We start from the raw sequence: 26,542 nt of genomic DNA, 5'->3' as shown, positions 1-26,542 counted from the left end.
AATAGTATTTGGTGGGCGGAGTTGTTGATTTACTATGTCTTCCTAAATATGTGATGTAGTATACACGCTATGGGAAACACAGCAGTGAGGAATCAAGAGACTTAGACGTGAATGGGCGTTGAATATTCCAGATCTCTATAATCTACCATGTATAACACATGCATGTTGCAAATTCATCATTAGATGCTGTCCGACAACATTAGTATGCTCCATGTACAGGTGAACACCCAGAGTACATTCCAACTCTCATAAACAACTATTACACTCGTTCAAATTCGCTGAATGCTTCAGATCATCCCAAACGCCATGCATGCCAAGCCGAAATATCAACATTTTCCCGCACGAATATATGTATTAAGGTACCGGGTGCAAGAACAAACAAGGAAGAGAAAACACTCTACAAATTTACATATTTGCCAATTCCTGGTCAATCTGGCGATCGAGGAATGCTCGCTTGTCTCCGGTCAATGTCGCTTGAAGCCGCTGCTCGACCAATGCGCGAACTGTGGTTAGTTTAGTTAGCATGTATCTCATCACACGGCTGTATTCATTTGCTCACCTTGCTTCTTCGTTACAGTGTCCAAGTCCACTTCGGCCAGGCAGCTACGAATAGCATCCGTGATGGCCATTTCATCAGGCCCACCACTTCCGCGGAAGTCAAACGCACTTTGAGGCCGGGAGGTATAACCGCCTACAGGGCTCCGAGAGTTTGGCCGGGGAACCCCCAGGAGATTGTCAGTGCTCTGCATGAGTCCCACGCTATGCCGGTTCGACGGATCCTGGAATTGGCTGAGATTTCCCACCGATAGGTTTCGAGACTGGTGCCCTGGCTGAAGCGGCATATCGGTATACCGACTAAAGCTGGACAGGTGCGAATGCCTGTTGCCTGGGGTATTTCCACCGAACGGGGCGGGCGACTGCGGCGGCATGTAAGGACTACCATTCCGGCCTGCTCCTGGAAATCCGGTTAAGATTGTGGATGCAGGCTTGACCGAGGAATACTGGGAATGCATATCATCCATCTCCATGCCCATATCTCCATATTGACCTCCGTAGAATTTCTCCTGGCTCATGTTATAATCTCCACGGCGGCCAGGCAGATTATTGGCAAGAGCGTAATCGTCCCAGCGCTGGAGAGGAATACTGCGAGGGTCGAATGGTTCATCTTCTACCGCAACAACTCGCTTATTTCCCTTCTCTCCAAGAACAACACGAGTGTTACCCCAGCTGAAGTCGTCCTGTTTCCAGAAGGAATACATCGGCAGAACGAAACTATAGATCGGATAGGCACAGATATAAATGATCATCCAACCAATATGCTGCCACTGCCGCTTCACAATAAAGATAATCGCCTGGAGGCCGTACACACCAGCCAAGATGGCGATAGATATGATTGGAATTGGCCCACCACTGGCAACACTGTAGATTAGGTAACCCAAGTAGACGCAGGTAGCTGGGAGGATGATAGTTCCAAGAAGATCGACCAATACGACAAAGCGCATACTGAAGCAGCAGAAGCCGCAGAGGTCTTTCAGAGCAGCGAGTTCCACCAAGTTATGGACAGTGGAGTTGATCCAGCGACGTCGCTGAGACAGCAGGACGGAGAACGTCTCGGGGGCGGCGGTGCTAGCGTAGGCATCCGGGATGAATTTGTAGGACATGGTAGGGAAGTGCTTCGTCATCAATGTAGTCAAGTAACGATCCTCACCCAAAGAAAGCAGATTTTTCTTGTGCAGCGTGTCCACGTCGTTGTCTGCATATTCTTTGATAACCTTGTCTGATATGATCAAGGGCCGGCCTTTGTCCGCCGTCCTCAAGCGATACATACAGAAACTGTACGAGTCAGCATCTGCGTGATGTATATTGCAATGTTGTGTTGTACTTACCATCCAGGAAGACAAGTTACACTGCCAAAGAGAGATTCGAATGCTTTTGAGAGATGATGAGAAATGTAGTACTCATAAACCTGGATCATGGTCCACCAGCTTCGTTCCTCATTTTGCAAACTTGTCTCACCACAGATACCGGCAATACGAGCGTCATTAGCACAGGCAGCGACCAGGCGATTGAGTGAATCTTCTCGGACACTTGTATCCGCATCCACCATCAGGCAGTATTCATAGAGCTCAGGGTCAACACCAATCACATTGTTGATCTGGTGGAAAATCTCCAGCTCAAGAGGCGACATTGGGGCGCGATGATGTACACGATTGAGGAAGTTCATAATTTGAATCTGAGAGTCACGCTTACCCCTGTTTCCAGGCTTGGACTTGCTCTGCTCTGACTCTTTGCCGACCTTCACGACAACGATGTAGGGCACAACATTGCCTTCGTATTCATAAAGTCCGGAGTAGACCTTTCCGTAGTTGAGCTGATCACTACCTTGTCCGATTGACTTGAACGGTAATGCAGGAGGGTCAATTTTGGGATCCACTCCCAGAATGTCCAGAACAATCTTAGGCGTTGGGCGGTCATTACCGCCACCGACAATCATACCGTCGCAGATGACATAAATGAGTTTCCTCTTGTTATCATACTGAAGAGCTGTCAATGAATCAAGCCCTTTTCGCAATGAATCCTCGCCCTCAGTGTACGCTGGCACCAAGCAGATGACGAACTTGTCCTGCGGGGCAGGTCGACGTTTGGATCCTAGCTGGAGAGCAGCGAGGAACTTGACGAGAATGACTGCACAAATGAGACACGTGAATGCTAACAGAATGTAATTATTGACCTGGCATCTCGCACTATCACGGAAATCGACTTTGCCTTTATAGAACACGTAATCGAGACATGTTTGCGCTTTGGTGGCATTTTCACTGTTTGGCCATTTGTCTGTCACGTCAGTGCCTGGATAGTTTTTGAAAAGTTCCGTGATGCTGCTTGGTAGGAAATTGTAACTGTCTATGTTGTTCATCTGCTTGAGGGTATAGAAGTAGTCTGTCAAATCATAAATGCTTTCATCCTTGATGACCCAGTACCGGGAGCTGCTGTCTGCTTGTTTTGACACCTCACTCCGCTTCCATACAAGGGACCCCTTATAGTACTCGTCAATCTTTGGCAGAAAGACATCTTCGTACCAGGTGATCTTGTGCAGTGCTGTGTTCGGGTCCGTTTGCTGGAGAGGGCCACAACTGTGTTTGGCATTTGAATACAACACCGCGTTTGTGTCGTTGTTTCTCAGTGTGATAGACTCATCGGTCACAAAGTCACCACAGAGTCGAGTAAGCGGAGGAGGAAAATAAGCGTCAAGGTTTTCACCCATGAAAGGCTCCATGTTCGATGTGGTCGTCTCAATGCTTGTATCACTGTGTTGAATCTTCCAGAACTTACTGATGTCGTAGACTTTGCCGTGAATACTGACGTAAAAGTCATTATTCCCTTGATGGTAACTGACCTCTTTCTCGTTCCAGACTTTGTCCTTGTTTGGACAAAGCAAGTTACCGAAGGCGATGATATAGAAGCAGACAATAGCGTTGAAGAGAAGAATGAGGAACACGAGGACGAGCTTTTCTCTCCACGCCATCCGCACATCAGGACGCTTCATCCGGCCCACGAAGCGAAGGACGAACGATGGAATCCAGAAAGTCAAGGCCCAGACAAAGCCAGTCCATATACGTCGACCGAGAGTAATCTCCTTTTTCTCAATATGCTTGGGGTCGGCATACTCGGGGTCAAGCTCGCCTAAGTAGCGGCCCTCGTCATCGTAGTAGGGGTGGCTGTCATACTTTTTATCATCTCCCTTTGTGCCTAAGCCGTAATCACCGCCCGTGTGCAAGGTATGCGGAGCGCTGGGCGCGATCGACTTGGCACCACCAGCAACACTGGGAACCAGTGTACTTTGTCTGTTGAGAAGATTATCCCGGCTCCCTAGAAGGCTCGTAGATTCTGCGATGGGAGGCACTGCGTAATGCGGAACGCCAGGATCAAGCATGCCACCTCCATACATGAAAGGGCTTGCTGCTGGTGGCTCTTCAGGCTTCAAATCGAGCATTGTCTCTGCTTCCCACCACGCATTTTCTCTCACCCAGATTCGCTGATGGCCAACCACGGCATCGCCGTTGATCCACCCCCTTTCAACTAACCAGTTCTCAACACCGTCTTTTCCTTCCCCGCAACCAAGTCGGAAGTATCTACCGATGAATTCTTCTATGTCAAAGTCGGCTGTGAAGTCGATCTGTTTAAGGCGACGATTTGCCCACTCCGCGAGTCGCCATTCCCGTAGTTGACGGGAAACGGCGCCTGCAGACCAAGCCGCAGTCGGCACACCAGGGCTCAGATTCTCAGGTAAGTCATCGGTGGGATGAATGGAAATATGATGCCAAACACGGCTGCTGCCTAGTGTGGTAGCCAAATCAAATCGGCCTTTCTTACCCAGTGTGATTCCTTCGGATTCAGCGGTAAACAAAATCTGCCGAAGAAACGAGTCCATTTCGACTTCAAGCCCAACTTTCTCCAGGACTTCGTGTTTTTTGTCAAGTTCATACTCTCGTTCGCGCCACGTAGGGCCAGTGGTTATTCCCAGATCGACTTCAACCTGGGCAATCGCTGCAGTCATATCATTCAGGACGGCTGGGCCAGCTGGAGGAACGACGACCCCGTCATCTTTCATTTCAGCGTTGATACCGAGGGTATCGTCGAATATCCCTCTCATCGCCACAGCTTTTCCCAGCGCAGGCCTAGGGAGGTCAACCACGGTGATGCTCACCGTGTCATCGTCGGTCCACTGAGCTGCCTGTCCAGAACCACGACTGCTATCATCCAAGCTCGCCTGAAGCTGGCTCGCTATGGCTTCATTGGCTTTTCCGATCACCCAATCAACCAGAGCCTCGTAGATTCCAGAAATCAACACCTCTCTGTCGTCGGTGGAGCACTTGTGTAGAAGAACTTCGGGATCTATGCCCAGTAAACCACCTACATCTTCACACGCCTCCTCCAGGTCTTCCTGGTCAACTAGGAAGCCAGCCGCATTACCAAGTTTGAGTAACCCAGCAAGTACTGACAAAAGACCTCGTTGAGATGCACCTTTGATGCCGATGGCCTTGAGAGCAGATCTAAAGTCTTCGGCAGCGGCAGCGTCGTCGGCAGTAGGAAGATATGATGGGGGTGTATATGTACCAGACTTGCGGAGCAAAGCGTAGGAAGAGGCGTCTCTCAGGTCCAAAAACTCCCGCTCAGCTGGTGTCGATGCAGACGTTAAGAGATAATAGAACACATCGAAGGCACGATACCCCGGCTCAGAAGGAATGTCGAGGAATCCTTTGCGGACATTGATCCCTGATGTCGAAAGTGCTAGAGATAGCCCGGTGATGTCGCCCTTGAGGGTCAAGTTATAGCAAGCTGAAAGCGCGGAATAGAGCGAGTATGAAGGGTTGAAGGTGGTTACAGCCGTCAAAAAGGGACGGAGAGCGGCCAACGCTGTGAAGGCGATACTGGGAGTGGACAAAGGTAGTGCTGCTAAGAATGGCTCTAAAATGGATGGTGCTGAGTGGTGGGCAGAACTGGTTATGATTGAATGTTAGTTGATCTTCCGATACTGCTGGATCTCGGGATGAACGCTAACCATAGAACAATACAACCGTCCTCTGCTCTTCTCCTTGCATGTTCCCAGGCTCGGACTGCTAGTTCGTGATCTATTGTAGGCCCGGTATGGCCTTCTGGGGACGATTGTGTTGCAGTAAGCAATGTATTAACGACTAGACTGGTTCCCGCGTCGAGTTGGTAGGGTTGTCCCGTCGTATAGTGCGCATGCAACGCATTCAGCAACGTCGTCGTTGACACCTGCCCACCTGCCTGGGGCGCTCGGCCACCGGTGGAGAAAGCAGCCGAATGGCTGGAGTAAACTGAATAACGATTTGACATGGTTGTGTAAACCCCAAGGTTAATCGGCGGTCTATCACCGATGTGCTCTCGTAATGAACGTCAACCAAGCGATGGAACGAACGACGAACCGAATCTTATACGTTCAGAGCATGAAACTACAGCCTTCCTGTTTTCAGTTCTGACTTCACCCCTAGGTGAAGGATCCAGGTATGCGCACACGGTCCTAGCGTCACTTTGGTCGTGAGCCGAATGAAGGATATGCGAATACAATCTGAGCGGGGAAGTGATTAATAGTAAATTCAGAAGCTGTGATCGTTAGAAACGATGTCGTAGTATTCTTCAGGTTATGAAGCGAGTGACGGGAATGTGTATGAGCAGCGAGTGTTGGGCAAAGCGACGTTTGTAAAGCCCAGAGATTATAATTACAACCGATGAGGCGAAAGCGAAGGGCTAAACGATTCGGTTATCAAAAGAAAAAGAAATGAAATAAGATAGAAAGATCAAACACACTCGAAAGCACTACTCCCGTAACGAAGGAAAAAGCAAGCAAGAGAGATCCAAACAACAACAACAACAGAGGCGGACAATTGGAAGGCGGATAGAATAGGAAGAAGCAGACAGAAAGAAGAGAACGAGACGATCGCCTGTGATGCGAGTTTGTTGCCAGCCAGCCTAAGGTAAGTTGTCGTCCCAGAAGCTTAACTGGATATGGCTTGGTACTGTCGGTACGAGCATACGAAAATTACTTCATTTTCCATTTGCTTGGTGCTTTTTGTTGTTTCCTGGCTAATTCCCCCCTTCGCTTGATTTCAATTGGTAATTCTGATTGACGTCCTTGAAACTGCAGAGTGCAAAAAATGGAGTACGTAGTGTGGTCCCCACTACTGATAGTAGCTCACATTTAGCTAGTAAATCATATCTGGTATTTGAATTGGGTCATAAAATGGGCAATTCTTCCCCCCTTTCTTCCTCGCTACATTCTGCTCGGAATCGGGGTTGGGATCTGTTGAAAAGGAAATTTTCGATTCATAGGATACATCATGATCGTAGTGTAATCTTTCATTTTACATATCCTTTTTCTTTTTTTTCTTGCTTAGGTGGGTTTGTTTACTTTTTTTTTTTTTTTACTTTTTCTTTTCTTTCTTTTTTGTTTTTCCTTTCGGTTCCCCCCTCAAACTTGTCAGGTGGCGTGCATCAGAACTTTTTGTCTTGGCCAATGGCGGGAGCGAGAAGAGTAAGATCCATGGCCCTAGACCCTGAGAGACTCTGATGGCTAAAAATGGCACACTTTGTCTCACCCGCACTCCGTGGCCAGCAGATTTCCGTATCGAATACCGTAAAGATTGGGTCAACCGACCTTGCTGAGGACACCCGTGTCTCAGGGAAAGCCAATCAAGGTTATCTCGCTCCGATACATTTTTTCTATTCCAGGCGTGTCCCAGTTGTCATATGTTTAGTTCATACTAGTAAGTCGAGTAGTATCCAGAATCATGCAGCATGCATCTGGCACTGGCCGCCTTAACGGTGTTGTTATTTTTATACCAAGTCAGATCATTGCGCCTCTTTCAAGGCATCTGTGGCGGCTCTAGTCATTGTTTTTCTGCAGAACATCCACTGTACAGATTACATACGACCTATGTATTAGTTTTAGTCGGTCACTAGTGAATCTCAAGAAACCTACAGAGGTACGTAGTGTGAGAAGTTAAGGAGGTATGTGCTGGTGCTCAAATCCATCCGACCGTGTCCACTGATCAATACATATGAGCTGGCCATCTACAAGAAACGTAATCTACGGGATATATTAGGGATCCCATTGAACACAACCACAGCGATTATAACCTTTTTCACAAAAACCTGAACGTGAAAATTTTCAAGACACATTCCATCATCTTCCACTGTGAATTTCAAAACATGAAAATGGAACCAAAACCAGCCAAAGGACTGATGGGGAGCCCTAGTTTCATACCTTTCCTCATTAGGACAAGTCAATCGAATGATCCGACCCACCCGACCTAAATTGTTTCTTTCTTTTCCTTTTCGCGTTCTTCCCCTTAAACTCCTCAGGGTCTGGTCCCTTCTCTCGTCTGCCCACATGATTGTGACCTATAAAGGAGACGACTTACTAACTCTGGAGGGAAGACCTCTTATATTGCAGGTGATCATGCATTTATTGATTGCAATAGATATTTATAGTGTCTTCTATACGGAATGAATGAACTTTAAAACATAAAAAACTTGCATACCGTAATGCTCAAGGGATGTCTAGCGCAGCGCCCCCTGAAGCCGTTCGGTAACCTGTCAAGAGCATGTGGCGTTAACCATGGGAAGAACTGATGTAGTCCCGTACGGCTGGTATCTTGAATCAACCAAGGTATTGAAATCGAGGAGCCGAAACTGTAATTCGTGCTGGGTGTAATCAGGTTTCGCATTTGTTAATATCTTCCAAGGTTCATCGCACACCGTGCCGCGTAGTACCAGGATATTGTCTATCAGGACCTACCAGCTTCGGTATGATGTTCATATTCACTGACTCTGAATAATTGGAAGGAGGGGAACGGGTAAAGTTCAAGGTTCGGCCGACTGGGTTCGTCAAACTCCACTGTAGTCTGAGTGGTCGGCTCGAAGACGCTACGTCCACTTGGCCTCGGTTGTTGGGGGGAACCTCTGGCAATAACAACAATCCGATCCGCTCACTCAATCTACGTCGGACAGGACACAGATTAATCCTGATAAATTCCTTAGGCGAGACGGCCAATCCGAGTATTTATATCATCGGGTGCTGATCCGACTAGTAATTTTGATTTTTCATCAGTTGTTTGATACAGGCATACCTAGGGTATCGAACCATGTACAGACGAGTAATTTGAAAAACCACAAATGCAAGACAAGTGTGGCCCACCGAGTAACCTACCCAAGCAAGCATCTGATGGTAACAGATCCATTCAAACAATACCACACTTACCCAGTTAAAGTAACTGCCACTAGTGTCCACCAGGACTTTCGTAGTTTTGGTTCACTCTCAGCTGTCTTTTCCCCAGAAGCTGTTCATATCGTTTGTTTCTTTTCTCCCGAAAAGCTCACCTCTCTTGAATTGCTCAAGTTCTGTTTTGCGTTTGTTGTAATTCTTGCATCTTCCATTTTTCCCTTTTTCCTTCCTCTGTTTTGCTTGAGCCTTTCTTTTCCTGACTGGATTCGAATATCCTCCCAGAGTAATAATCATAATCACCGCGGTTTCAACCATCGTTCCATCCATCTGCAAGTCATTCTCCAGATACGATCGCTACAATTCTCTTCCACGCCACTCTCGCTTTGAAATTCGCCAGCTGTTCATCTCGCATTCACTGCACCAAATTTCCGCAGAAAATCAACGAGCCGCGTGCTGTTTGAGGACCCGTTTGCCGTCTAAGCAATGTGCCTATCTTTTCTCTATTGATAAGACATATTCTCCATTCCAGGGCGTTCCCACATTCCAAGCCATCCAGCACCTCATCTAAATCAGCATAACTGAACGGCCTTATCCAGTTCGAGAACACGCCAGGCAAGATCGCTTTCTGGGCTTTTTCCCTCCGTATATCCTTCACCGGCATCCTTACCGATCTTCCGTAAGACGCCCATACCGATCGTAACTATTGTGACCGGTGCTTAAGAAACCCCAGCGTCGAGGTTTCGAGCCATTGATAATATGGTCGGGCCTTCGCCAGCTGGGACAGTTCCGTCCCATGCGCAGTCGTCGCTACCCTCGTTACCAGCCCATCTGCAATCAGACACGCATTTGACTGCCCATTTAGCCAGCCGGTATGATTCTGCGATCTACTGTATCTCCATTTATAACTGACATCGTGGGTGTTCTTCTAGGTTTCATGTCGGCTTACCAACAGCTCGCCTGTCTTCTCAGGCTCTGATCAGTCTCAACACATACACTTCATCTTCAAAGGGCCCTGATGGCGGCAAGGAGGGCAGTGCTATGGGCGAGGCGGAAGACCTCGCCCGTCGTGCCTTCACTCGCCTTGGTGCCCGTGGAGAGAATCAGGCTATTGTCTTTCTGTAAGCGCAATTTGGACATATACACACCTACATGCTCTAGATTCTAATTGACGATTTGCAGCGGGGAGAGCGGGGCTGGCAAAACTACCCTTCGAGCGCATGTGTTGTCGTCCTTTCTCTCGTTCTCGTCGACGCCATTGTCATCCAAATTGTCGTACGCCTCCTTTATTTTTGACACATTGACAACGACCAAGTCTTTGACCACACCCACGGCATCGAAGGCGGGGCTTTTCTTGGAACTACAGTATGACGGTTCGTCATCGGTCAACCCAACGCTGATCGGTGGTAAAATTATCGACCACAGACTCGAACGCAGTCGTATTGCGTCAGTCCCCACAGGTGAAAGAAGCTTCCATGTCCTTTATTACCTCTTAGCTGGGACAAGTGCGGCGGAAAAGAGTCACTTGGGCTTCGATAACTCTATCCATGTTTCGACGAATGCCGGCAAGCTTTCGTCCGCATCAATAGGTCACAAGAGGTGGAGATATCTGGGCCATCCAACTCAGCTAAAGGTGGGCATCAATGATGCGGAGGGGTTCCAACATTTCAAGACAGCGCTCAGGAAACTCGAGTTTCCACGCAGTGAGATAGCCGAGATTTGCCAAATTCTCGCTGTGATACTTCATATCGGCCAACTAGACTTCGCCAGCGGACAAGCTACTTTGACATCAGCGGAGGAGTCTGGCGGCTATTCCCACGAGGGTGGGGAGACTGTCACGGTAGTGAAGAATAAGGATGTCCTATCAAGCGTTGCCGCATTCTTGGGTCTTGGAGTTGATGAACTTGAGAATAGTTTTAGCTACCGGACCAAGACCATCCACCGGGAGCGCGTCACGGTGATGCTGGACCCAAAGGGTGCCCGGCAAAATGCTGATGAACTTGCGCGCACCATTTACTCCCTACTAGTGGCTTATATTCTCGAGAATGTCAATCAGAGAATATGCGCGGCGGAGGATAGCGTTGCCAACACCGTTTCTATTGTTGATTTCCCTGGTTTCTCCCAAGCATGCTCAACCGGATCCACACTGGATCAACTTCTTAGCAATGCAGCCACCGAATCGTTGTACAATTTCTGCCTACAGTCCTTCTTCGACCGCAAGGCTGATATGTTAGAGCGCGAGGAGGTTGTGGTCCCTGCAACAAGCTACTTTGACAACACTGATGCTGTCCGTGGGCTGTTGAAGCATGGCAATGGGCTTCTCAGCATCCTCGATGATCAAACCAGGCGCGGTAGAACGGAAGCTCAATTTGCCGAGTCGTTGAAGAAACGGTTCGAAAACAAAAACCCAGCTATTGTTGTCGGAAGCTCAGGATCTACTCACGGAACTGGATATGTCTCGCAGCAAGCCCGCTCGGCATTTACTGTGAAACATTTTGCTGGTGAAGTTGATTATTCCATCTCCGGTCTATTGGAGGAAAATGGAGAAGTTATCTCCGGTGACCTGATGAACTTGATGAAGTCCACCCGGAGCGACTTCGTGAGAGAGCTCTTTGGTCAAGAAGCACTACAGACAGTGACCCACCCAAAGGAGAAGACCGCTATTATGCAAGCTCAGGTAAGCTCAAAGCCCTTGAGAATGCCTAGCATGGCAAGGCGAAAAGCCAGCCCAGCATCTCGTCTTACTTTCGATGCACCTACGGCGGAAGAACCCGAAGACAATGAGAGCTATGGGGGTAGTACAGCCAAGAGCTCCGGAAGGCGGAAGAGCGCGATGTCTATGACCGGCATGCAGGGTGCTGCCGGACAATTCCTGTCCTCGCTTGAGATCGTCAATAAGTGTCTCAGCTCCCCTAGTTTGAATCCATATTTCATCTTTTGTTTGAAGCCAAACGACCGGCGAATCGCGAATCAATTTGATAGCAAATGTGTGCGAGCCCAGGTGCAAACATTTGGTATTGCTGAGATCAGCCAACGTCTGAGGAACGCGGATTTCAGCGTTTTCCTTCCCTTTGAGGAATTCCTTGGTTTGGCCGAAGTAGGCAACGTCGTGGTGGGAAGTGATAAAGAAAAGTCAGAGGTTGTGCTAGATGAGAAGCGGTGGCCGGGTAATGAAGCTCGTGTTGGCAGCACGGGTGTTTTCCTGAGCGAACGCTGCTGGGCAGACCTCGCAAAGGTGGGCGAGCGTGTTGTTCCTGTCTACCATGCCGACGGCTCGGACGAAGGTGGTGATGGTCTCCTTCATCCACGTACTGCTGGGTATGGGGATTCCAAGGTTCGTCTTCTCAACCCGGCGGACCAGTCTCTGGGCAACTTTATATATGGCGATGAAAGCAAGCAAGGATATTTCGGGAGTCGCGATATTGATGGGCGATCTGACACTGGTGGCTCTGGCCTGAACTCGGGTGATATGTTCCACAATCTCGAGACAAGAGAGCAGATGTTGGAAAAAGGGAATGAGAAGAAGATGGAAGAGGTGGATGAAGTACCTGTTTCTGGCAGTCGCAAACGCTGGATGGCAATCGTCTGGTTGCTCACATTCTACATTCCGGACTTTGCCATCAGGCTCTTCGGTCGGATGAAACGCAAGGACGTACGAACGGCTTGGCGTGAGAAATTTGCGATCAATTTGATTATTTGGTTCAGTTGTGCCGTCGCCATTTTCTTTATCGTCGCTTTCCCTGGTTTGGTATGTCCGACACAGCATGTGTATTCAGCCGCGGAATTGGAATCTCATAACGGCAAAAATGGCCATGATTCTTATATTGCCATTCGCGGCGTGGTTTTTGACCTTGATAAATTCATGCCCCGACACTATCCCGACATTGTGCCGCAATCTTCTTTGAAGAAATATGCCGGCATGGACGCTACCGGTCTCTTTCCTGTGCAAGTGTCAGCGTTATGCCAAGGTAAGGATGGGTCGATCGATCCCACTGTTCTTCTGGATTACACCCCTACGAACATCTCCGGATCGGCCACAACCATCAGCACGGGAGATCTCAACGCAAAATACCATGATTTCCGCTACTACACCAACGACTCCCGTCCAGACTGGTTCGCAGAGCAGATGAAAGAACTGAGGGCGACTTATCTGAAAGGATACATTGGTTATACGCCACAATACATCTCCACGTTAGCCAAAAAGTCCCAGAACATTGGAAGCATAGACGGAAAAGTCTACGATTTGACAACTTATATCAGTGGAGGTCGACGGGTCGCAGCTCCTACCGGAAAAGAGGTCCCGGCTAATGTCGACCGAGAGTTCATGGATCCTTTGGTTGTGTCGCTCTTTCAAGATCTTCCCGGACAGGATTTGAGTAAACACTGGGAACAGCTGCAGATAGATGCAGGCATGCGTGATCGGATGCAGATGTGTCTGGATAACCTTTTCTTCGTCGGCAAGGTTGATACGCGTAATTCAGCTCAATGTCAATTCGCGCGTTACTTCATCCTTGCAATCTCAATCTTGATTTGTGCTGTTGTTATCTTCAAATTTGCTGCCGCTTTACAATTTGGCAAGAAAAATGTCCCGGAGAATCTTGATAAATTCATCATTTGTCAGGTGCCGGCATACACTGAAGATGAGGAGTCCCTTCGTCGTGCAATGGATTCTATGGCCCGCATGCAGTATGACGACAAGCGCAAACTCCTTGTTGTCATCTGTGATGGTATGATTATTGGACAAGGAAACGATCGACCTACTCCACGGATTGTATTAGATATCCTGGGCGTCCCAGAATCAGTGGATCCCGAGCCCCTCAGCTTTGAGAGTTTGGGCGAAGGCATGAAGCAGCACAACATGGGTAAAATTTATTCTGGTCTCTATGAGGTACAGGGACATATCGTACCTTTCCTTGTTGTCGTTAAAGTCGGAAAGCCTTCTGAAGTCTCCCGACCCGGTAACCGTGGAAAACGTGACTCCCAGATGGTACTCATGCGCTTTTTGAACCGCGTGCATTACAACCTTCCCATGAGTCCCATGGAACTGGAAATGTATCACCAAATTCGTAACATCATTGGCGTCAATCCCACGTTCTACGAGTTCATTCTGCAAGTCGACGCTGATACGGTGGTTGCACCCGATTCCGGAACTCGATTCGTCGCTTCTTGCCTTGCCGACACACGCATTATCGGTATCTGTGGCGAAACAGGCTTGACAAATGCTAAGCATTCAGCGGTGACCATGATCCAAGTTTACGAGTACTTCATCTCCCACAATCTGATCAAGGCTTTCGAAAGTCTTTTCGGGTCAGTCACATGTTTGCCGGGCTGCTTCACCATGTACCGTATTCGCTCTGCAGAAACCGCAAAACCGCTTTTCGTTAGCAAGGAGGTTGTGGAAGCCTACTCGGAAATTCGCGTCGACACACTCCATATGAAGAACCTGCTACATCTGGGTGAGGATCGGTACTTGACAACCCTTCTCTTGAAGCATCATCCTAGTTTCAAGACGAAGTTCCTATTTGCAGCTAAGGCCTGGACGATCGCACCTGAAAGCTTCTCAGTCTTCTTATCGCAACGTCGTAGATGGATCAACTCAACTGTACACAATCTGATTGAACTGATCCCTCTTCAGCAACTTTGTGGTTTCTGTTGCTTTAGTATGAGATTCATCGTCTTCGTTGACCTTCTCAGTACCTGTATCCAACCTGTTTCGCTCGCCTATATCATCTACTTGATTGTCTGGCTTGCCAGAGATTCGTCCACCATTCCATGGACGTCTTTTGTTCTCATCGCAGCGATCTATGGTCTTCAGGCCCTCATCTTCATCTTCCGCCGCAAGTGGGAAATGATTGGCTGGATGATTGTGTATCTCCTGGCCATGCCTATATTCTCCGTGGCCTTGCCCTTCTACTCGTTCTGGCACATGGATGACTTCTCTTGGGGAAACACCCGCGTCATCACTGGAGAAAAGGGCCGCAAAGTCGTCATTTCAGATGAAGGAAAGTTTGACCCCGCCTCTATCCCGAAAAAGAGATGGGAGGAGTATCAAGCGGAGCTCTGGGAGGCCCAGACGTCGCGAGACGACCGCTCAGAAGTTTCAGGCTTCTCATATGGTACCAAGTCGTATCACCCTGCGCAGTCCGAATACGGGTTCCCTGGAGCTAGACCAATGTCGCAGTTCGATCTTCCTCGCTATGGGTCCAGGATGTCTCTAGCTCCTTCCGAGATGATGAGCCGTCATATGGACATGGAAATGGAGGATCTCTCACATCTGCCTAGCGACGATGCCATTCTCGCGGAAATCCGTGAAATCCTGCGGACAGCCGACCTGATGACCGTAACGAAGAAGAGTATCAAACAAGAGCTAGAGAGGCGTTTTGGTGTGAATCTCGATGCCAAGCGTCCATATATCAACTCAGGTAAGAGATGTTCCCCGTTAAGATATTACCACAGAGTCTTACTAACTGTTTGTGACCCTTATAGCCACCGAAGCTGTTCTATCGGGCGCGCTCTAATCTGAGGGTCAAGCTCGATGTGTATTGCATGGAAGACCGTTACCTTTTCCACGGTGTATAAAAATTTCTTATCTGATTTAATATTCGCATATCCATTGTCGCAACTTATAAACTCGCAGCTGTGATTGTTTGTCTACAGCTTCGTATTTTGGCCTTCTCGACAGCGATCTATGATGTCTATGACTATCGCAACATTACTGCACCAGCTTTTGTTTGATGTCTTTCTTTCATGACAATCACTCGACGTCTTTCGGGATGCATTGCCAGCGCTTTGTTTAGACTTGACGGAATCAATCTGGAGTTGTACAGTACTTGCTTTGTTTCTAGTTTTATTCTGCGGTGTTTGTTGATTGATTGAAATGTATCGTTGAGCGTTGAGACTGCACATCTTGAATGTCATTTACAATAAATAATTATTTACAGCGAGTCACATACACACAAGGGAAAATCAATGTATAATGCAATTAATATATGAAACAAATGGGTATAGTATTCTGATTGCCATCCCACGTACTATCTAGAACGAAGGCGTTATGGAAGGTTCTACCGGTCTATCAGCCAGTTTGCGATGATCTTGCTGCATGCCCAGGATCTCCCAAGCGCGGCCCATCATTCCATGTCCTAGCCCCTGCGGAAAGCCACCGAATACCGAATTCTTGGGTGCGTGTCTCCGGGCGCGATCACGAGCAAGGCGCTCTTTCTTCGTATTAACCAGTCTGTCCTGCTCTCTTTCCTGGTTGACGATATCATCGCGCCATTCAGTCCAATGCTCGAAGTTCTCCCGCTGTTGGAGAACCTGATAGCGCAGTTTAGTCTTGGAAGGGCGCCAACTGGCACGATTACCATTCTCTTGAGACATGGTGGACTTCAGATCGCAGATATTCGACTCCTTGGTTAGCTTGAGAAGATGAGAAAAGACATCCCTGCTCTCCGAGGCGGTCTGTTGGATCTTATCACGCTGAGCATTACCGTTGGCTTGTGTAAGGGGCACGTCAAGCCAAGAGTACATCTCCGCTGAGCGCTGCACAGAGTACGGATCGAGCATGTTGCCCCGGCGGTTCTCTTCACGCAGGAAGCGGACGGCCGCTTGCAGACTTTCCACCTCGGCGCGGAGAGCCTCATTCTCGCGCATCGTAGCAAGAGACAGGGCGTTGTCGACCACCACGCCCTCAGTCGTGGTGATTCCGGTTGTGCCGGACGCGCGTTTGACCCTGTCCAGTCGAGCTTTGATCTCCTCGCGCTCTGTTTCCAGCGCTTGGAGCTCTTTGCGTTGTTTTTCGACCATGCCCTCCAGTTCTGTTTCTTTTGTTCGCATGGTTTCGATCTTGGTCTCGAGCTCTTTGACCATGGAGGCCTTTTTGCTAGCTTCTTGCATTCTGGACTCGACGAGTTCGACCTTCAGCGCTTGTTCTTCGATCGTCTTGTCCTTGACGCCTAGGGCTGTTGAGGCTTCATGGATTTCGTTCTTGAGACGTCGGATTTCTTCATCCGCGTCTGGAGACACTGCTTTGTTGGATTTTAGTTCTGAGGCTCGTGCGATCCACGGGGAGGGGAGTCTTTCGAATTCTGATGTGATTGACAAGTCGGTTGAGATTGAGTCGAGTTCCTCGAGGTTTCCGCCTAGGCTGCGTAGTCGGTTCGCGATGAAGGACATTGTGTCGCTACATTCGCTTCCTGATTCCGATGGCTGCGCGTAGAGGGTCGAGACCTGGGACATGCTCTTCGTTGCCTCTTCCAGCGTCAGTGGCTCCGTTCGGCTTTCGTCGCTTACGATAAGCGCAATGTTCTCTCCTAGGTGCCGGGCCAGCTCGGAAAGATTTTTGGCGGCTTCCTCTGTTTCCTTGAAGGGGCCTGCTACGTCTTGGGACAGGGCAAGGGACCTTGATCGGAGATCTTCAAGGGCTTTGTAGATCTTGCCCATGGCTACTTTCAGCCCCCGCGCTTGAGTTACTAGGGTTTCCATTTTGCTGAAGAGGAAATTGGGCTCTTCTTCTTCGCCTTCTAGGACTGTGATCTTGGACTGTAACAAAGTTCTGAGGCGCGATATCAAGGATGCGGCGTGGTCGATGTATGACTGAGTTAAGGATGAGCGCATGCAGAGCTCGTCGGCGAACGTCTCTAATGAAGTTGGTAGGTGGACTTCCGCCAGATGGGATAGTAGTGCAATGGACCTTTGCAGCTCAATGCCACATTTCTTCATGTTCAGCTCATTCTTCCTTACGGATTCTATCCAGAAGTTCACGGTGCGCTCGACCGGCTCCATTTCGAACAATGTCGCCTTGATCCTGTCGAAGCTTTCTGCGGAGCAGTTGGTGATGTAATTGATGAATCGGTCGCAGATGGCGCCGATCCACATGAGTTTCTCGAGAACATCATGCGCCGTGAAGCCATCTTCCACTGCAGCCGGATCGGATGTCTGCTCGGGGAATCTCTCTCGGACGGTGCTGATCATTAAAGACGATTTAAAACTAACACGCTTGAAACGTAGAAGTGCAAGGATGCCGTTCTTCTCTCCCTCGAAGTACTCGGGAAGGTATAGTTTCAAGATGGATAGGTGTTGGGCAGCTTCTTGAGCGTCCAGGCGTTCGAGTTCAATGTCGATGGTCTTCGTCTGTGCTTTGGAAACCGATGCCTGCAGCTTCAAGTTCAGGTCCATCATGGCACGAGAACGTGTTGTTAGATCCGTAGCTTCGGCTTCTGTGATCTGCTGAGAGGCTCGCATATCCTCCAAGTCCCCTTGGAGAGTAGAGACTAGCTCCCTGAATCGCGCCAAAGTGTACTCCAAGTCCTCGATGACTTCGTCTTGCTGGGCAACCTTACGGCATTGCTCATTGAATAGGGAGTCCTTGTAGTCGATTTCTTCTTGCATTTGCTTTTCTGTCTCGATGTGGTTGTACTCGAGCTCATCGTTGATTTCCTTCAGCGCCTCGAGATCCTCGATCGCAGCGTTGAGTTCGTTGATCTCCTCTTGGTAGTGCATATTCTTATCTGCGAGCTCCTCGATCATCTCCTCCGCACCGAGAGCAGTCTCCAGTTGCTGCTTGAGATCTTCAACATTGTTTTCCGCTACAAGCAGCTTCTCCTTGGTGGATTCATACTGGGACTTGATGCTTTCGTACTCCTCCAAATCTTGTTGTAGTTCCTTGATTTGGTCCTTCAACTCGGATTCCTGCTGCTGTGTCATATCGCGAAGACGTATGAGGGCCTCGCGGAGACGCTCATTTGTTCTCTCCATTTGCAGCCATCCATGACTGGACTTCTCCTCCGGACTCATAGTCTGGCCGAGCTCCTCATTCTCCTCACGCAGGACCTCCGCCTCCAACTGAAGCTCTTCCACCCTCAACTTTAATGTTTCAACCTCGTGCCTAAAAGCATCGGCCGTCTCTTCCGCCATCTCGCGGTCGAGGGTTGCCATTTCCAGAATCGAGTCATGCTCCGCTTGGATGCGCTCGATCTCTTCGAGTTGGGCCTCTGATTCTCTCAACTTCTTCCGCAAGTCACTAATCTCAAGTTGCTGCGGCTGGTATTTAGCTTGCAGTTTCTGGATAATACTTTCGAATTTATCCCGCTCCTGCTGAAGAGTCTCCAAGGCCTTGAGCTTCTCTCGATCTTCAGTCCGCTTTTTCTCCATCACCCTAAGCTTTGTTTTCAATTCTTCCAGCTCCCTTGACAGCGCGGTACTCTGAGCTTGTCGCGGCGACGAGGTCTGGGAGAACCCCGGGCGAGCAGCACCTGCCCGAGATGAACCAGAAGCCAGTCTAGACGGTTTAGCAGTTGGCTCCTCGCTTTCCATCTCATCACCCTCGGCATAATTATCGGCAGTATCGATATCCTCTGATTGTGGACTCCCTCTCTCTTGTTCCTCCGAGGTCTTGGAAGCGGTTGGCCGCAAAGCAGGGCGCTTGGCCACCCCAGCGGGCGCCGTCGTAGTTCCTTGTAGACCTGGTCTAACAGTTCTGTTCGAAGCTCTAGATATCGATGGCCGGGAGGGCCGCGACGCAGATGGGGGAGGCGGGGGCCCCATTGATGTCGACTTGGCCCCAATAGACGGCCGACCCTTGGATGTCGCAGACGGCCGCGAGGGCCCGCTAATAGAGGAGCGTGGCGTAGATGCACCCGAAAGCTGCTTCGTCGGCGATTGCGATTTTGTAGGAGACTGCGGTTGCTAGGTCAATGAGCAAGCAGTCCCATCAGCTCCGTAGTTCGCGATGTACATACCTTCAAGCCCAACCGCTGGGACGCAGGCTTCGCTGCAGGACTCGGACTAGCCGAGCTACCACTGTGTCTTTTCGTATTCGCGGCTTGCAAAGCGCTCGGTTTCTTGATCCCCAGTCCACTTCCAGTTTGGGCCCGCCCTCTGGTCTGCGGAGCATTCGCTGTCCCCTTAGCAGCCGGTTTGGTTTCTTTTGTGGGCGGGCCAATAATGGCCGCAATGGCAGTTGGTCGGACGAACATGCCATATCCGAATTCGCAGTCGAAGTAGCGTTCTCCTTGGACGGCTCCGTCATTCTTTCCTGTGGGTTCGTCCAATTCAATGCCGATCCAGTCCCCGGCAGCGAAGTGAGTGGCTCCAGCAAACCGTACGGTGGCCTGCCGACCGTCGGTTAATGTGACCACATCGCCGGGAGTTAAATCAGCCATGATCAAGCATTCAGAGATAAAGCCCCTGCGCGAACAATGGCCTTGAATATCGAGTATGGCGGTCAGATAGGGGCCGTTGTTGATGTGTTTGTTACTAGTCGGCGGACCTCCGTTCGGAGCCTCAGGACGCGATCCGCGCGGAAGGATTCTTGGTAGCCTGAGGCATCAGATAATCTTATCAGTATATCTTAGCGCTTTTGGGCCCGGCCTTTGATTCTTAATCTGGATCTGTTGACAATGATAATAGACTATTTATGATTATGTTCGTACCAACACATATATACGTCTAAATCTATGTATAAAGGAATAAGCCCTATGTATATCCGTCGCTCGTACTCTTCATAATATGCGTAACACAATACAATGTACAAAAAACTCTATGCACACATCTATTCACACTCGATTCAGTTCGAAGTCTTGAATAAGTGTGGGAAGCATGTCCTCAGTTCTTCCAGGTTCCGGATCATATATTGCGACACCGGGGCATCAGGCAAAGGAAGCCCTGGCTCAACGAGGTGGGCCGTCTGCCAGCCGCGAGCCGCGGCGTGCTTGCAGTTCAAACCGGAGTCATCTACAAGAGCGAGTCAGTGCTGTATACAAACCTTACTCCTAGACCATGGAATACATACCGACAAAATAGCGTTCTGCTGTACTCGGGACATTTGCCTCCCTCTCCGCCTTAGCGTACATCTCCTGTGTTGGCTTGCAGACCAGAGGGAGCTGCCCGTAGTCGCAGAAGGTGATGCCCTCGAACTGGTCATCCACTCCCAGCAATTTCACGACCCGTTTTCCATGAGTGACATATGCGTTGGTCAGAAGCCACAACCTCACTTTACTCCTATCGATGTCTTCGAGCAGCTTGCGCAGCTGGGGATCGGGTTTCAGGATCCTGTCCAACGGCAGCGCATCGTCGACTTCGCTGTTGAATTGAAGCGGATCGATTTTGTGGTGGCGAGTGAGACCTTCAATTGCGAGCCCGTACTCTGTGTAGTATTTCTTGTGCAGCATATGAGCGTCTTCGCCGTTGAGGGAGAGGTGTTTCACGAAAAATTGATCTGTAATAGAACGGTATTTGGTTAGTCCCGCCTCCATATGTGTGAATTGCAAGTACCACTCACGAATCAGCTTCTGCATTTCATCGTGGATGTTACATTCTATATGCGATCGTCAGCATTCAGTATCACCTTCCCCGCCAATGGGGGGACTTCCGTACTTCTAGAGTAAAGCTGTACGCATCGCACGTTAGTTTAGAAGGTAGAAAAGTTGAAGAATTGTATGACCGCATACACAGTTATCTATGTCAAAGAAGAACACCGGTCTAGGATCCGAGCCCGCGCTGGTCGCATCGTTTGATGGGGACATGGCTTTTTTGAATTGATGTATACTAGTACTGGAAAAGGAGGCGGTTCCGATGCGAGTAAAAAGGGACGGCGACAGGTTCTGAGGTCTAGGTGACAAGTAGCATGCACGAGAAGATCTTGACAGCAATGACCGGGAGAAGAAATGACTCATAGCGCAAGATGAGCAGGAGTCGAACGAGTACAAGACACTGATTCTTATATCGGGGGGGTGGATCGATAGCCAATAACCGCGGGATAAAACGCCCACCCGCCATCGCTGTCCGGAGGGAGTTTAGCGTCTCACGAGAGCTGGCGGTCGGCGACCCGTTCGGACTTTGTACTAGTACTTTTCCTTCGACACGACGTCCCCGTTCCTTTCCCCAACTAATCCGACTTTGATCACGCCCAGGCCGTCTGACTTGTCAGACGCTGATTCGAGACTGAGGAGTTTACAGCCTGGGAAAGGTGTGAAGAGCCGTTATAATTAGAAGTGTCACGAGTTTAAGAAAGACCTTCAGTTAGCAAGGATAATTTCTCGTGAAAGCTCCCAAAATCATGACAGCAGCTCAACTTCCCACGGGTAGTATACCTACGGGGCTACCAACAAATGAGGAAGTCCAGGAATATGAGAAGATTCTGAAAATAAGTGACGATATATTTACTGGAACTCACCCTAGATTGAAAGTTCCCCAGCAGTTTGTGCGCAAACCCGCGTCGCGCAATCCCCCTACCTCCACTCAAGCCCAGGTAAAAACGAGTGAACGGCCTGGGTCTTCCACATGGAATGCACCTCAGACCGTTTCAGCGCCTTCAAAACCTGCAAGCGCACTGAGTACGAATACTGGTGACGGTTTGTCTGGCACGACCGCTCCCTCGCGTATTGTACCGAAACATACTTCTGAAATTGATCCTATCTTCCTGACCAAATCGGATGATCTAGTCAGAGCAGAACTACAGTTACAGCGTCAAAGGGTGGAAAGGACGTTGCGGGAACAACTCGAGCAGAAGAGACAAGAGTCAAGGCAAAAAGCCTCTATACAAGACGCAAAGCCTGACTTCGATGTTTCTGATGTCTTAAATAAGGCCTTCGAGATAGTCAAGCCGTCCCCCTCGGTTGATGGCCGTGGTGCTGGCGAGCCCAGTGACTCCGAAAATTCGTTCTACTCTAGTAGAGCCCCTGACTCTCCGCAGCAGGGCGATCAACAGAAACCGTCACCTGCACCTCCCTCTAATTCCGATGAGCCTGTTACTGAGGCTCCAGCAGAGAATTATTCAGATGAGTTGCAACGGCTTGAAGCCCTCAACCGCACTGAATCGGATCAGGATATGCAAGATACTTACCCGGTTGCAGACCACGGAATACCCTACCAGAAACAGCCGCGTCCTGCTGCGGCAGACTCCGTCGCTCACAAGTACCAAGAAGCTCAGCCAACAGACGCGTTCGAAGAGCCGGAGTATTCGCCTCCAGCCCCGGGTGTGCCCCCGATGGAGAGGGGGGAAAATTATGATCCTCAGCGAGGTTACCCCAGCGGACCAAGAAGGCGCGGTCCAGACGCTCGTCAGCCCGACCGCCCCCGTTATGCCCCTGGATCGAACTCGCCTAGAGACGATATAAGGGTTGTGCGTAACCATATAACATCCCCGGCAGCTCCAAGGCCTTCCAGGGTTTCTCCTTTGGCCAACGCCAAAGTTCCCTCCGTTTATCAGCACAAAGAGCCACGTCCAGTGTACGGTACGGAACATCAGGCAAGTCCCGATGCTCCACCCCAGCAGTTGATGCCTAGAAAGCGCAGGAGGTTGCATGAGGAAAGAGACCGGTCTCGCGCGGTCGCATATAGAATGCAAACTGGAGCCCCTGATGGCACTTACATCAAGGAGGAGCCAGTTTCGCCGCCGCCGTTCACAGACACTTCCCCAGCATACCGTAGTCGTCCGGCTCAAGAGAGACCAATCTACATTGATATCGCGTCTCCTCGCTACACACCGGTAATTGAAAGGAGAGAGCCCCCAATGAGAGACACTGCATATGATGTAGATGCTTATGATATCCGTGGCGAGACCGGGATGCCGCGTACCGTTTCGCGGCTGAGTACCAGACGGCCAATTCGTGATGATCAAGATTTGCGGAGAGTTGCGAGTCTCCATCAAGCTCGGCAACCTGGATATCCTCGTGAATATGTTGACCAAGCTAGTCCCCATGCTATGCGAGCTTCGTCCTACGCTGTTGTTGAGCGGCCCCCGCCCAGGTACTATGACGAGATCGCAACCCCTCCGGCGCGACGCTATATTGCTGTGGGAGATTCTCCAACCTCGCCACGGTATCAGGAGACATATTATGATGAAGAACCTTCAAGCCGTATGATGGCGCCTCCAACACGGAGAATCGTTGTTGATGAGCAGGGCAATCAGTACTATGAAACTGTGCCTGCGCCGAGGATGCAAGCAATGCCTCCCCCAACCAGTCGAATGCCGGCACCCAGAAGTGAGGTCTACGACGACCATCCGCCAGTACGCTATACAAGTGTTCGGGCTCCATCTGTCGTCGAAGATCCGTACGGTGGCCGGAGGTACGTGCAGGATATGCCACCTCCGCAAAGTACCTATCGGCGGGTCACCGACTACGCTCGCCCGGCCCCGAGTGAGCATCGGCCTTATGTAGCACCCTTCGATGAGCGAGAACCACTGCCACGCAGCGCCAGTGTTCAGGTGACCGACTATTCTATGCGACGCCCGCATTATATTGAAGAGGCCGAGGTTCCACGCGAGAGGATCGTCCGAGTGCCAAGCGTACGACCACCAACCGCTCGGTACGAGGAACCGCGGGAGGTCATCCAGCGAGTAGAGAGTGTCCGGCCAGCTGGCAGGGATGTGAGCATATATATGGACGATGACCCCCGACGGCCCAGAGAATATATTGAGCGGCCTGTCTATCTTTCTACACGGCCAGTGGCTAGAGAAGAACATTACTACGACAACGGCGAACCCGAGAGGGTTGTGCTTGATGGCGGAGTCCATCGAGTTCCTCACCGCTACTGAAGGTGAAGCCTTCTCCATAATGAACGCACGATTATTTAAAAGCTTTTATTTTCGCGACATCTGTTTGCAGTAATTGTCCATGTACAGAGTACGATCTCTTTTAATATTCAAGCGGATCATTGACGCTTCTTTCCTTGTACATTTAATTCGTCTTGGAGTGACAGGGAAGACAACCTGGACGCCCATTGAAAATACCACTACATAGAGAACAGCTTAATGACACGAAGTATTCCAGACGGGGATGTTCATCTTTCGCAAACAATCGAATAGCCTAATGTCTATAATTACCTGCCTAGGAGCTGTGTAATAATGGAAGTATATGCTACTACATAATGGTTATACTGCCGCATGTCCATGACCATATCCAACCAACGAATCACTTGGAAACTCAATAATAGTCATAAATAGCACACAGTCAGTCCATGTCTACGATGAAATGGAAAGGAAGACCATATCTCTTAACTAGTAATAAGCACGCATAAAAGCGGTGGGGACGGCGGTCAACAGCACAAATACAGCAACGACAGGGCAGAGTACTACGTACTAATCAAACAGTTGGTGGAGAATCAAAGTTAAGCTCTGCGGACGGTGCATGTATGTAAACCATCCCTAACTTTCCCCATGACATGCGCCCGACCAGAAGCTTTGATATATAGATGACACCTAACTAATCATGTATCTTTACATGTGAGAAGGACATCCCCCCAGCCCCCTCACTGTGCGACACAAAGACAAGGCCTTGTCTACTAGTTCCTACTGCCGCTTAGTACGTATCTCTATTCGCGGGATCAATGAAGATCGGCTGCGTCCGGGATCCGGTTCCAGAGTAGATGTCCCTAGTAGGCAGTGCCTTGTTTCTGCGGCTACTAGGGTATGTATGTTATCTGTAGGTATGTATATTCGAGACCGGGGGTTGAAAGTATTGGGTACTGATTTTGTACAGTACTCGCGATATGGACCCTGTTGGGGAAGTACCTTTGTTCTCTGGGATATTGTGGGTGTTGTAACTTGTTGGTACACGATCTACTGGTGTGTACTACCATAATGTAAATATATTTGACAGGACTGTACTGCACTGCATAAGTATGTGCATATGTGGTGTTTAGGCGGGGGGTGTGAGAATAGTATATACAATCAATCCATTCGTTGAGATCCCGCGTGATACGGGGATAAAAGGTACTGTAAATATGTATCTCCGGTGCTTGGTCAGGGGTTCTTACCTGTTGGCTGGTCTTATCTTTTGTCCTACCTGAATGGGTAAAGTAAGGGAAGGTGGTCGGTGGTAAATTTACGTACTTTGTTTCTGTGCTACGACGGTTCTCGAGGCGATGAAGTCACTGACCTTTGACCCACTCCGTGACGTCGTTGGGGATCTTGTCTTAGATTTGGTTTTTCTTGATCTATGTGATTTTCTGCTAGGTATATTGTTGTCTCTGTCTTGTGGTAGGGTGATTGAGAGGTCAATTAATGGTTTAGTTAGAGAAAGATTCCAGGATCAAGTGATTAGAGTTCATTCCTGCCTGAGGCTGAACGGTGAAGGCCCCAGGATTCAGGACGCTAGATCGGGTAATAGGGAAGCAGTTGGAGGCAGTTTCTTTGACCCTATCACGACCGTTGATCTTTGAGTTTATTACGAGAACTCAATCATCGGATTTCACGGATGCAATTGGCACGCACCACAGTCTATTATCTCACGGCCGTTGGCGAGGGCACCTCATTCGGTGTAGTGTAGTATGTATTACTTACTAGTGAGGTACATACATACGATCCTTCTTCTTCAGCTGGGGGAGGTCAGGTGGTGTTGGTGTGTGTACTACTCGAGTATCGACGATTACCGACATACATGCATTTGCCACACTTCCGTTTGAAAAGAAAGTGGCCAGAGAACATACCAATCACTGGCCGGTTCCCAGGTAACGGGACGGAAGTACCTCCACAGTGCATTAGTGGCATTTGGGCAACAGCAATGTGATAATGGGGCCCCTCCCCTCCCCTTCGTTAGTGTGCGAGGTGGTGTGAGGGGGGTTGAGAGATACCTAACTAAACTAATAGTGGTAGATAGTGACGGTCCCGGCCCTAAGCGGTACTCCATCCATTGAGATCTCCTTCTAGGATTTTAACGGTGGTGTGGCACTGGACTTGACCGTCTGTAGGGTCCCGAACGTGAACCATGAGCGCAAGCACCAAGCATGGACCTGGTTTCATCGTGGGACATTCCGGCCTTGCGTCACCTGTGTATCATCACTTCTCCGCTTCGGAAGTCG

The 26,542-nt window shown here is 49.5% G+C and overlaps 5 protein-coding genes across 5 annotated transcripts; 2 read left to right on the top strand and 3 right to left on the bottom strand.

Moving 5' to 3' along the window:
* Positions 1 to 405: 405 nt before the first annotated feature.
* Positions 406 to 5,859, bottom strand: F9C07_2231477 (chitin synthase; the record flags this gene model as incomplete). The annotated part of the gene is made up of 4 exons (XM_041291347.1): positions 406 to 503; positions 560 to 1,833; positions 1,887 to 5,498; positions 5,561 to 5,859. The coding sequence occupies 4 exons, from the start codon at positions 5,857 to 5,859 to the stop codon at positions 406 to 408; spliced, it is 5,283 nt and encodes a 1,760-aa protein (XP_041145185.1).
* A 2,683-nt stretch (positions 5,860 to 8,542) lies between these two features.
* F9C07_2282541 (chitin synthase) lies at positions 8,543 to 15,266 on the top strand (the record flags this gene model as incomplete). The annotated part of the gene is made up of 3 exons (XM_071510566.1): positions 8,543 to 9,615; positions 9,676 to 9,864; positions 9,926 to 15,266. The coding sequence occupies exons 1-3, from the start codon at positions 9,503 to 9,505 to the stop codon at positions 15,264 to 15,266; spliced, it is 5,643 nt and encodes a 1,880-aa protein (XP_071365244.1). The 5' UTR covers positions 8,543 to 9,502.
* A 477-nt stretch (positions 15,267 to 15,743) lies between these two features.
* On the bottom strand, positions 15,744 to 21,524 carry F9C07_2282540 (dynactin). The gene is made up of 4 exons (XM_071510565.1): positions 21,116 to 21,524; positions 21,021 to 21,056; positions 19,480 to 20,957; positions 15,744 to 19,426 (listed from the first exon to the last, which is right to left on the bottom strand). The coding sequence occupies exons 3-4, from the start codon at positions 19,900 to 19,902 to the stop codon at positions 15,779 to 15,781; spliced, it is 4,071 nt and encodes a 1,356-aa protein (XP_071365243.1). The 5' UTR covers positions 19,903 to 20,957; positions 21,021 to 21,056; positions 21,116 to 21,524; the 3' UTR covers positions 15,744 to 15,778.
* On the bottom strand, positions 20,307 to 21,414 carry F9C07_7479 (haloacid dehalogenase-like hydrolase; the record flags this gene model as incomplete). The annotated part of the gene is made up of 5 exons (XM_041285537.2): positions 20,307 to 20,473; positions 20,532 to 20,957; positions 21,021 to 21,056; positions 21,116 to 21,128; positions 21,190 to 21,414. The coding sequence occupies 5 exons, from the start codon at positions 21,412 to 21,414 to the stop codon at positions 20,307 to 20,309; spliced, it is 867 nt and encodes a 288-aa protein (XP_041145182.2).
* On the top strand, positions 21,391 to 24,993 carry F9C07_1464971 (uncharacterized protein). Its single transcript, XM_041285535.2, has 2 exons — positions 21,391 to 24,872; positions 24,974 to 24,993. The coding sequence occupies exon 1, from the start codon at positions 21,798 to 21,800 to the stop codon at positions 24,276 to 24,278; it is 2,481 nt and encodes an 826-aa protein (XP_041145181.1). The 5' UTR covers positions 21,391 to 21,797; the 3' UTR covers positions 24,279 to 24,872; positions 24,974 to 24,993.
* Positions 24,994 to 26,542: the final 1,549 nt, after the last annotated feature.

Source organism: Aspergillus flavus, chromosome 3, assembly GCF_009017415.1.
Source record: "Aspergillus flavus chromosome 3, complete sequence".
Lineage (NCBI taxonomy): Eukaryota > Fungi > Ascomycota > Eurotiomycetes > Eurotiales > Aspergillaceae > Aspergillus > Aspergillus flavus.
This window is presented reverse-complemented; position numbering and strand designations above follow the sequence as displayed.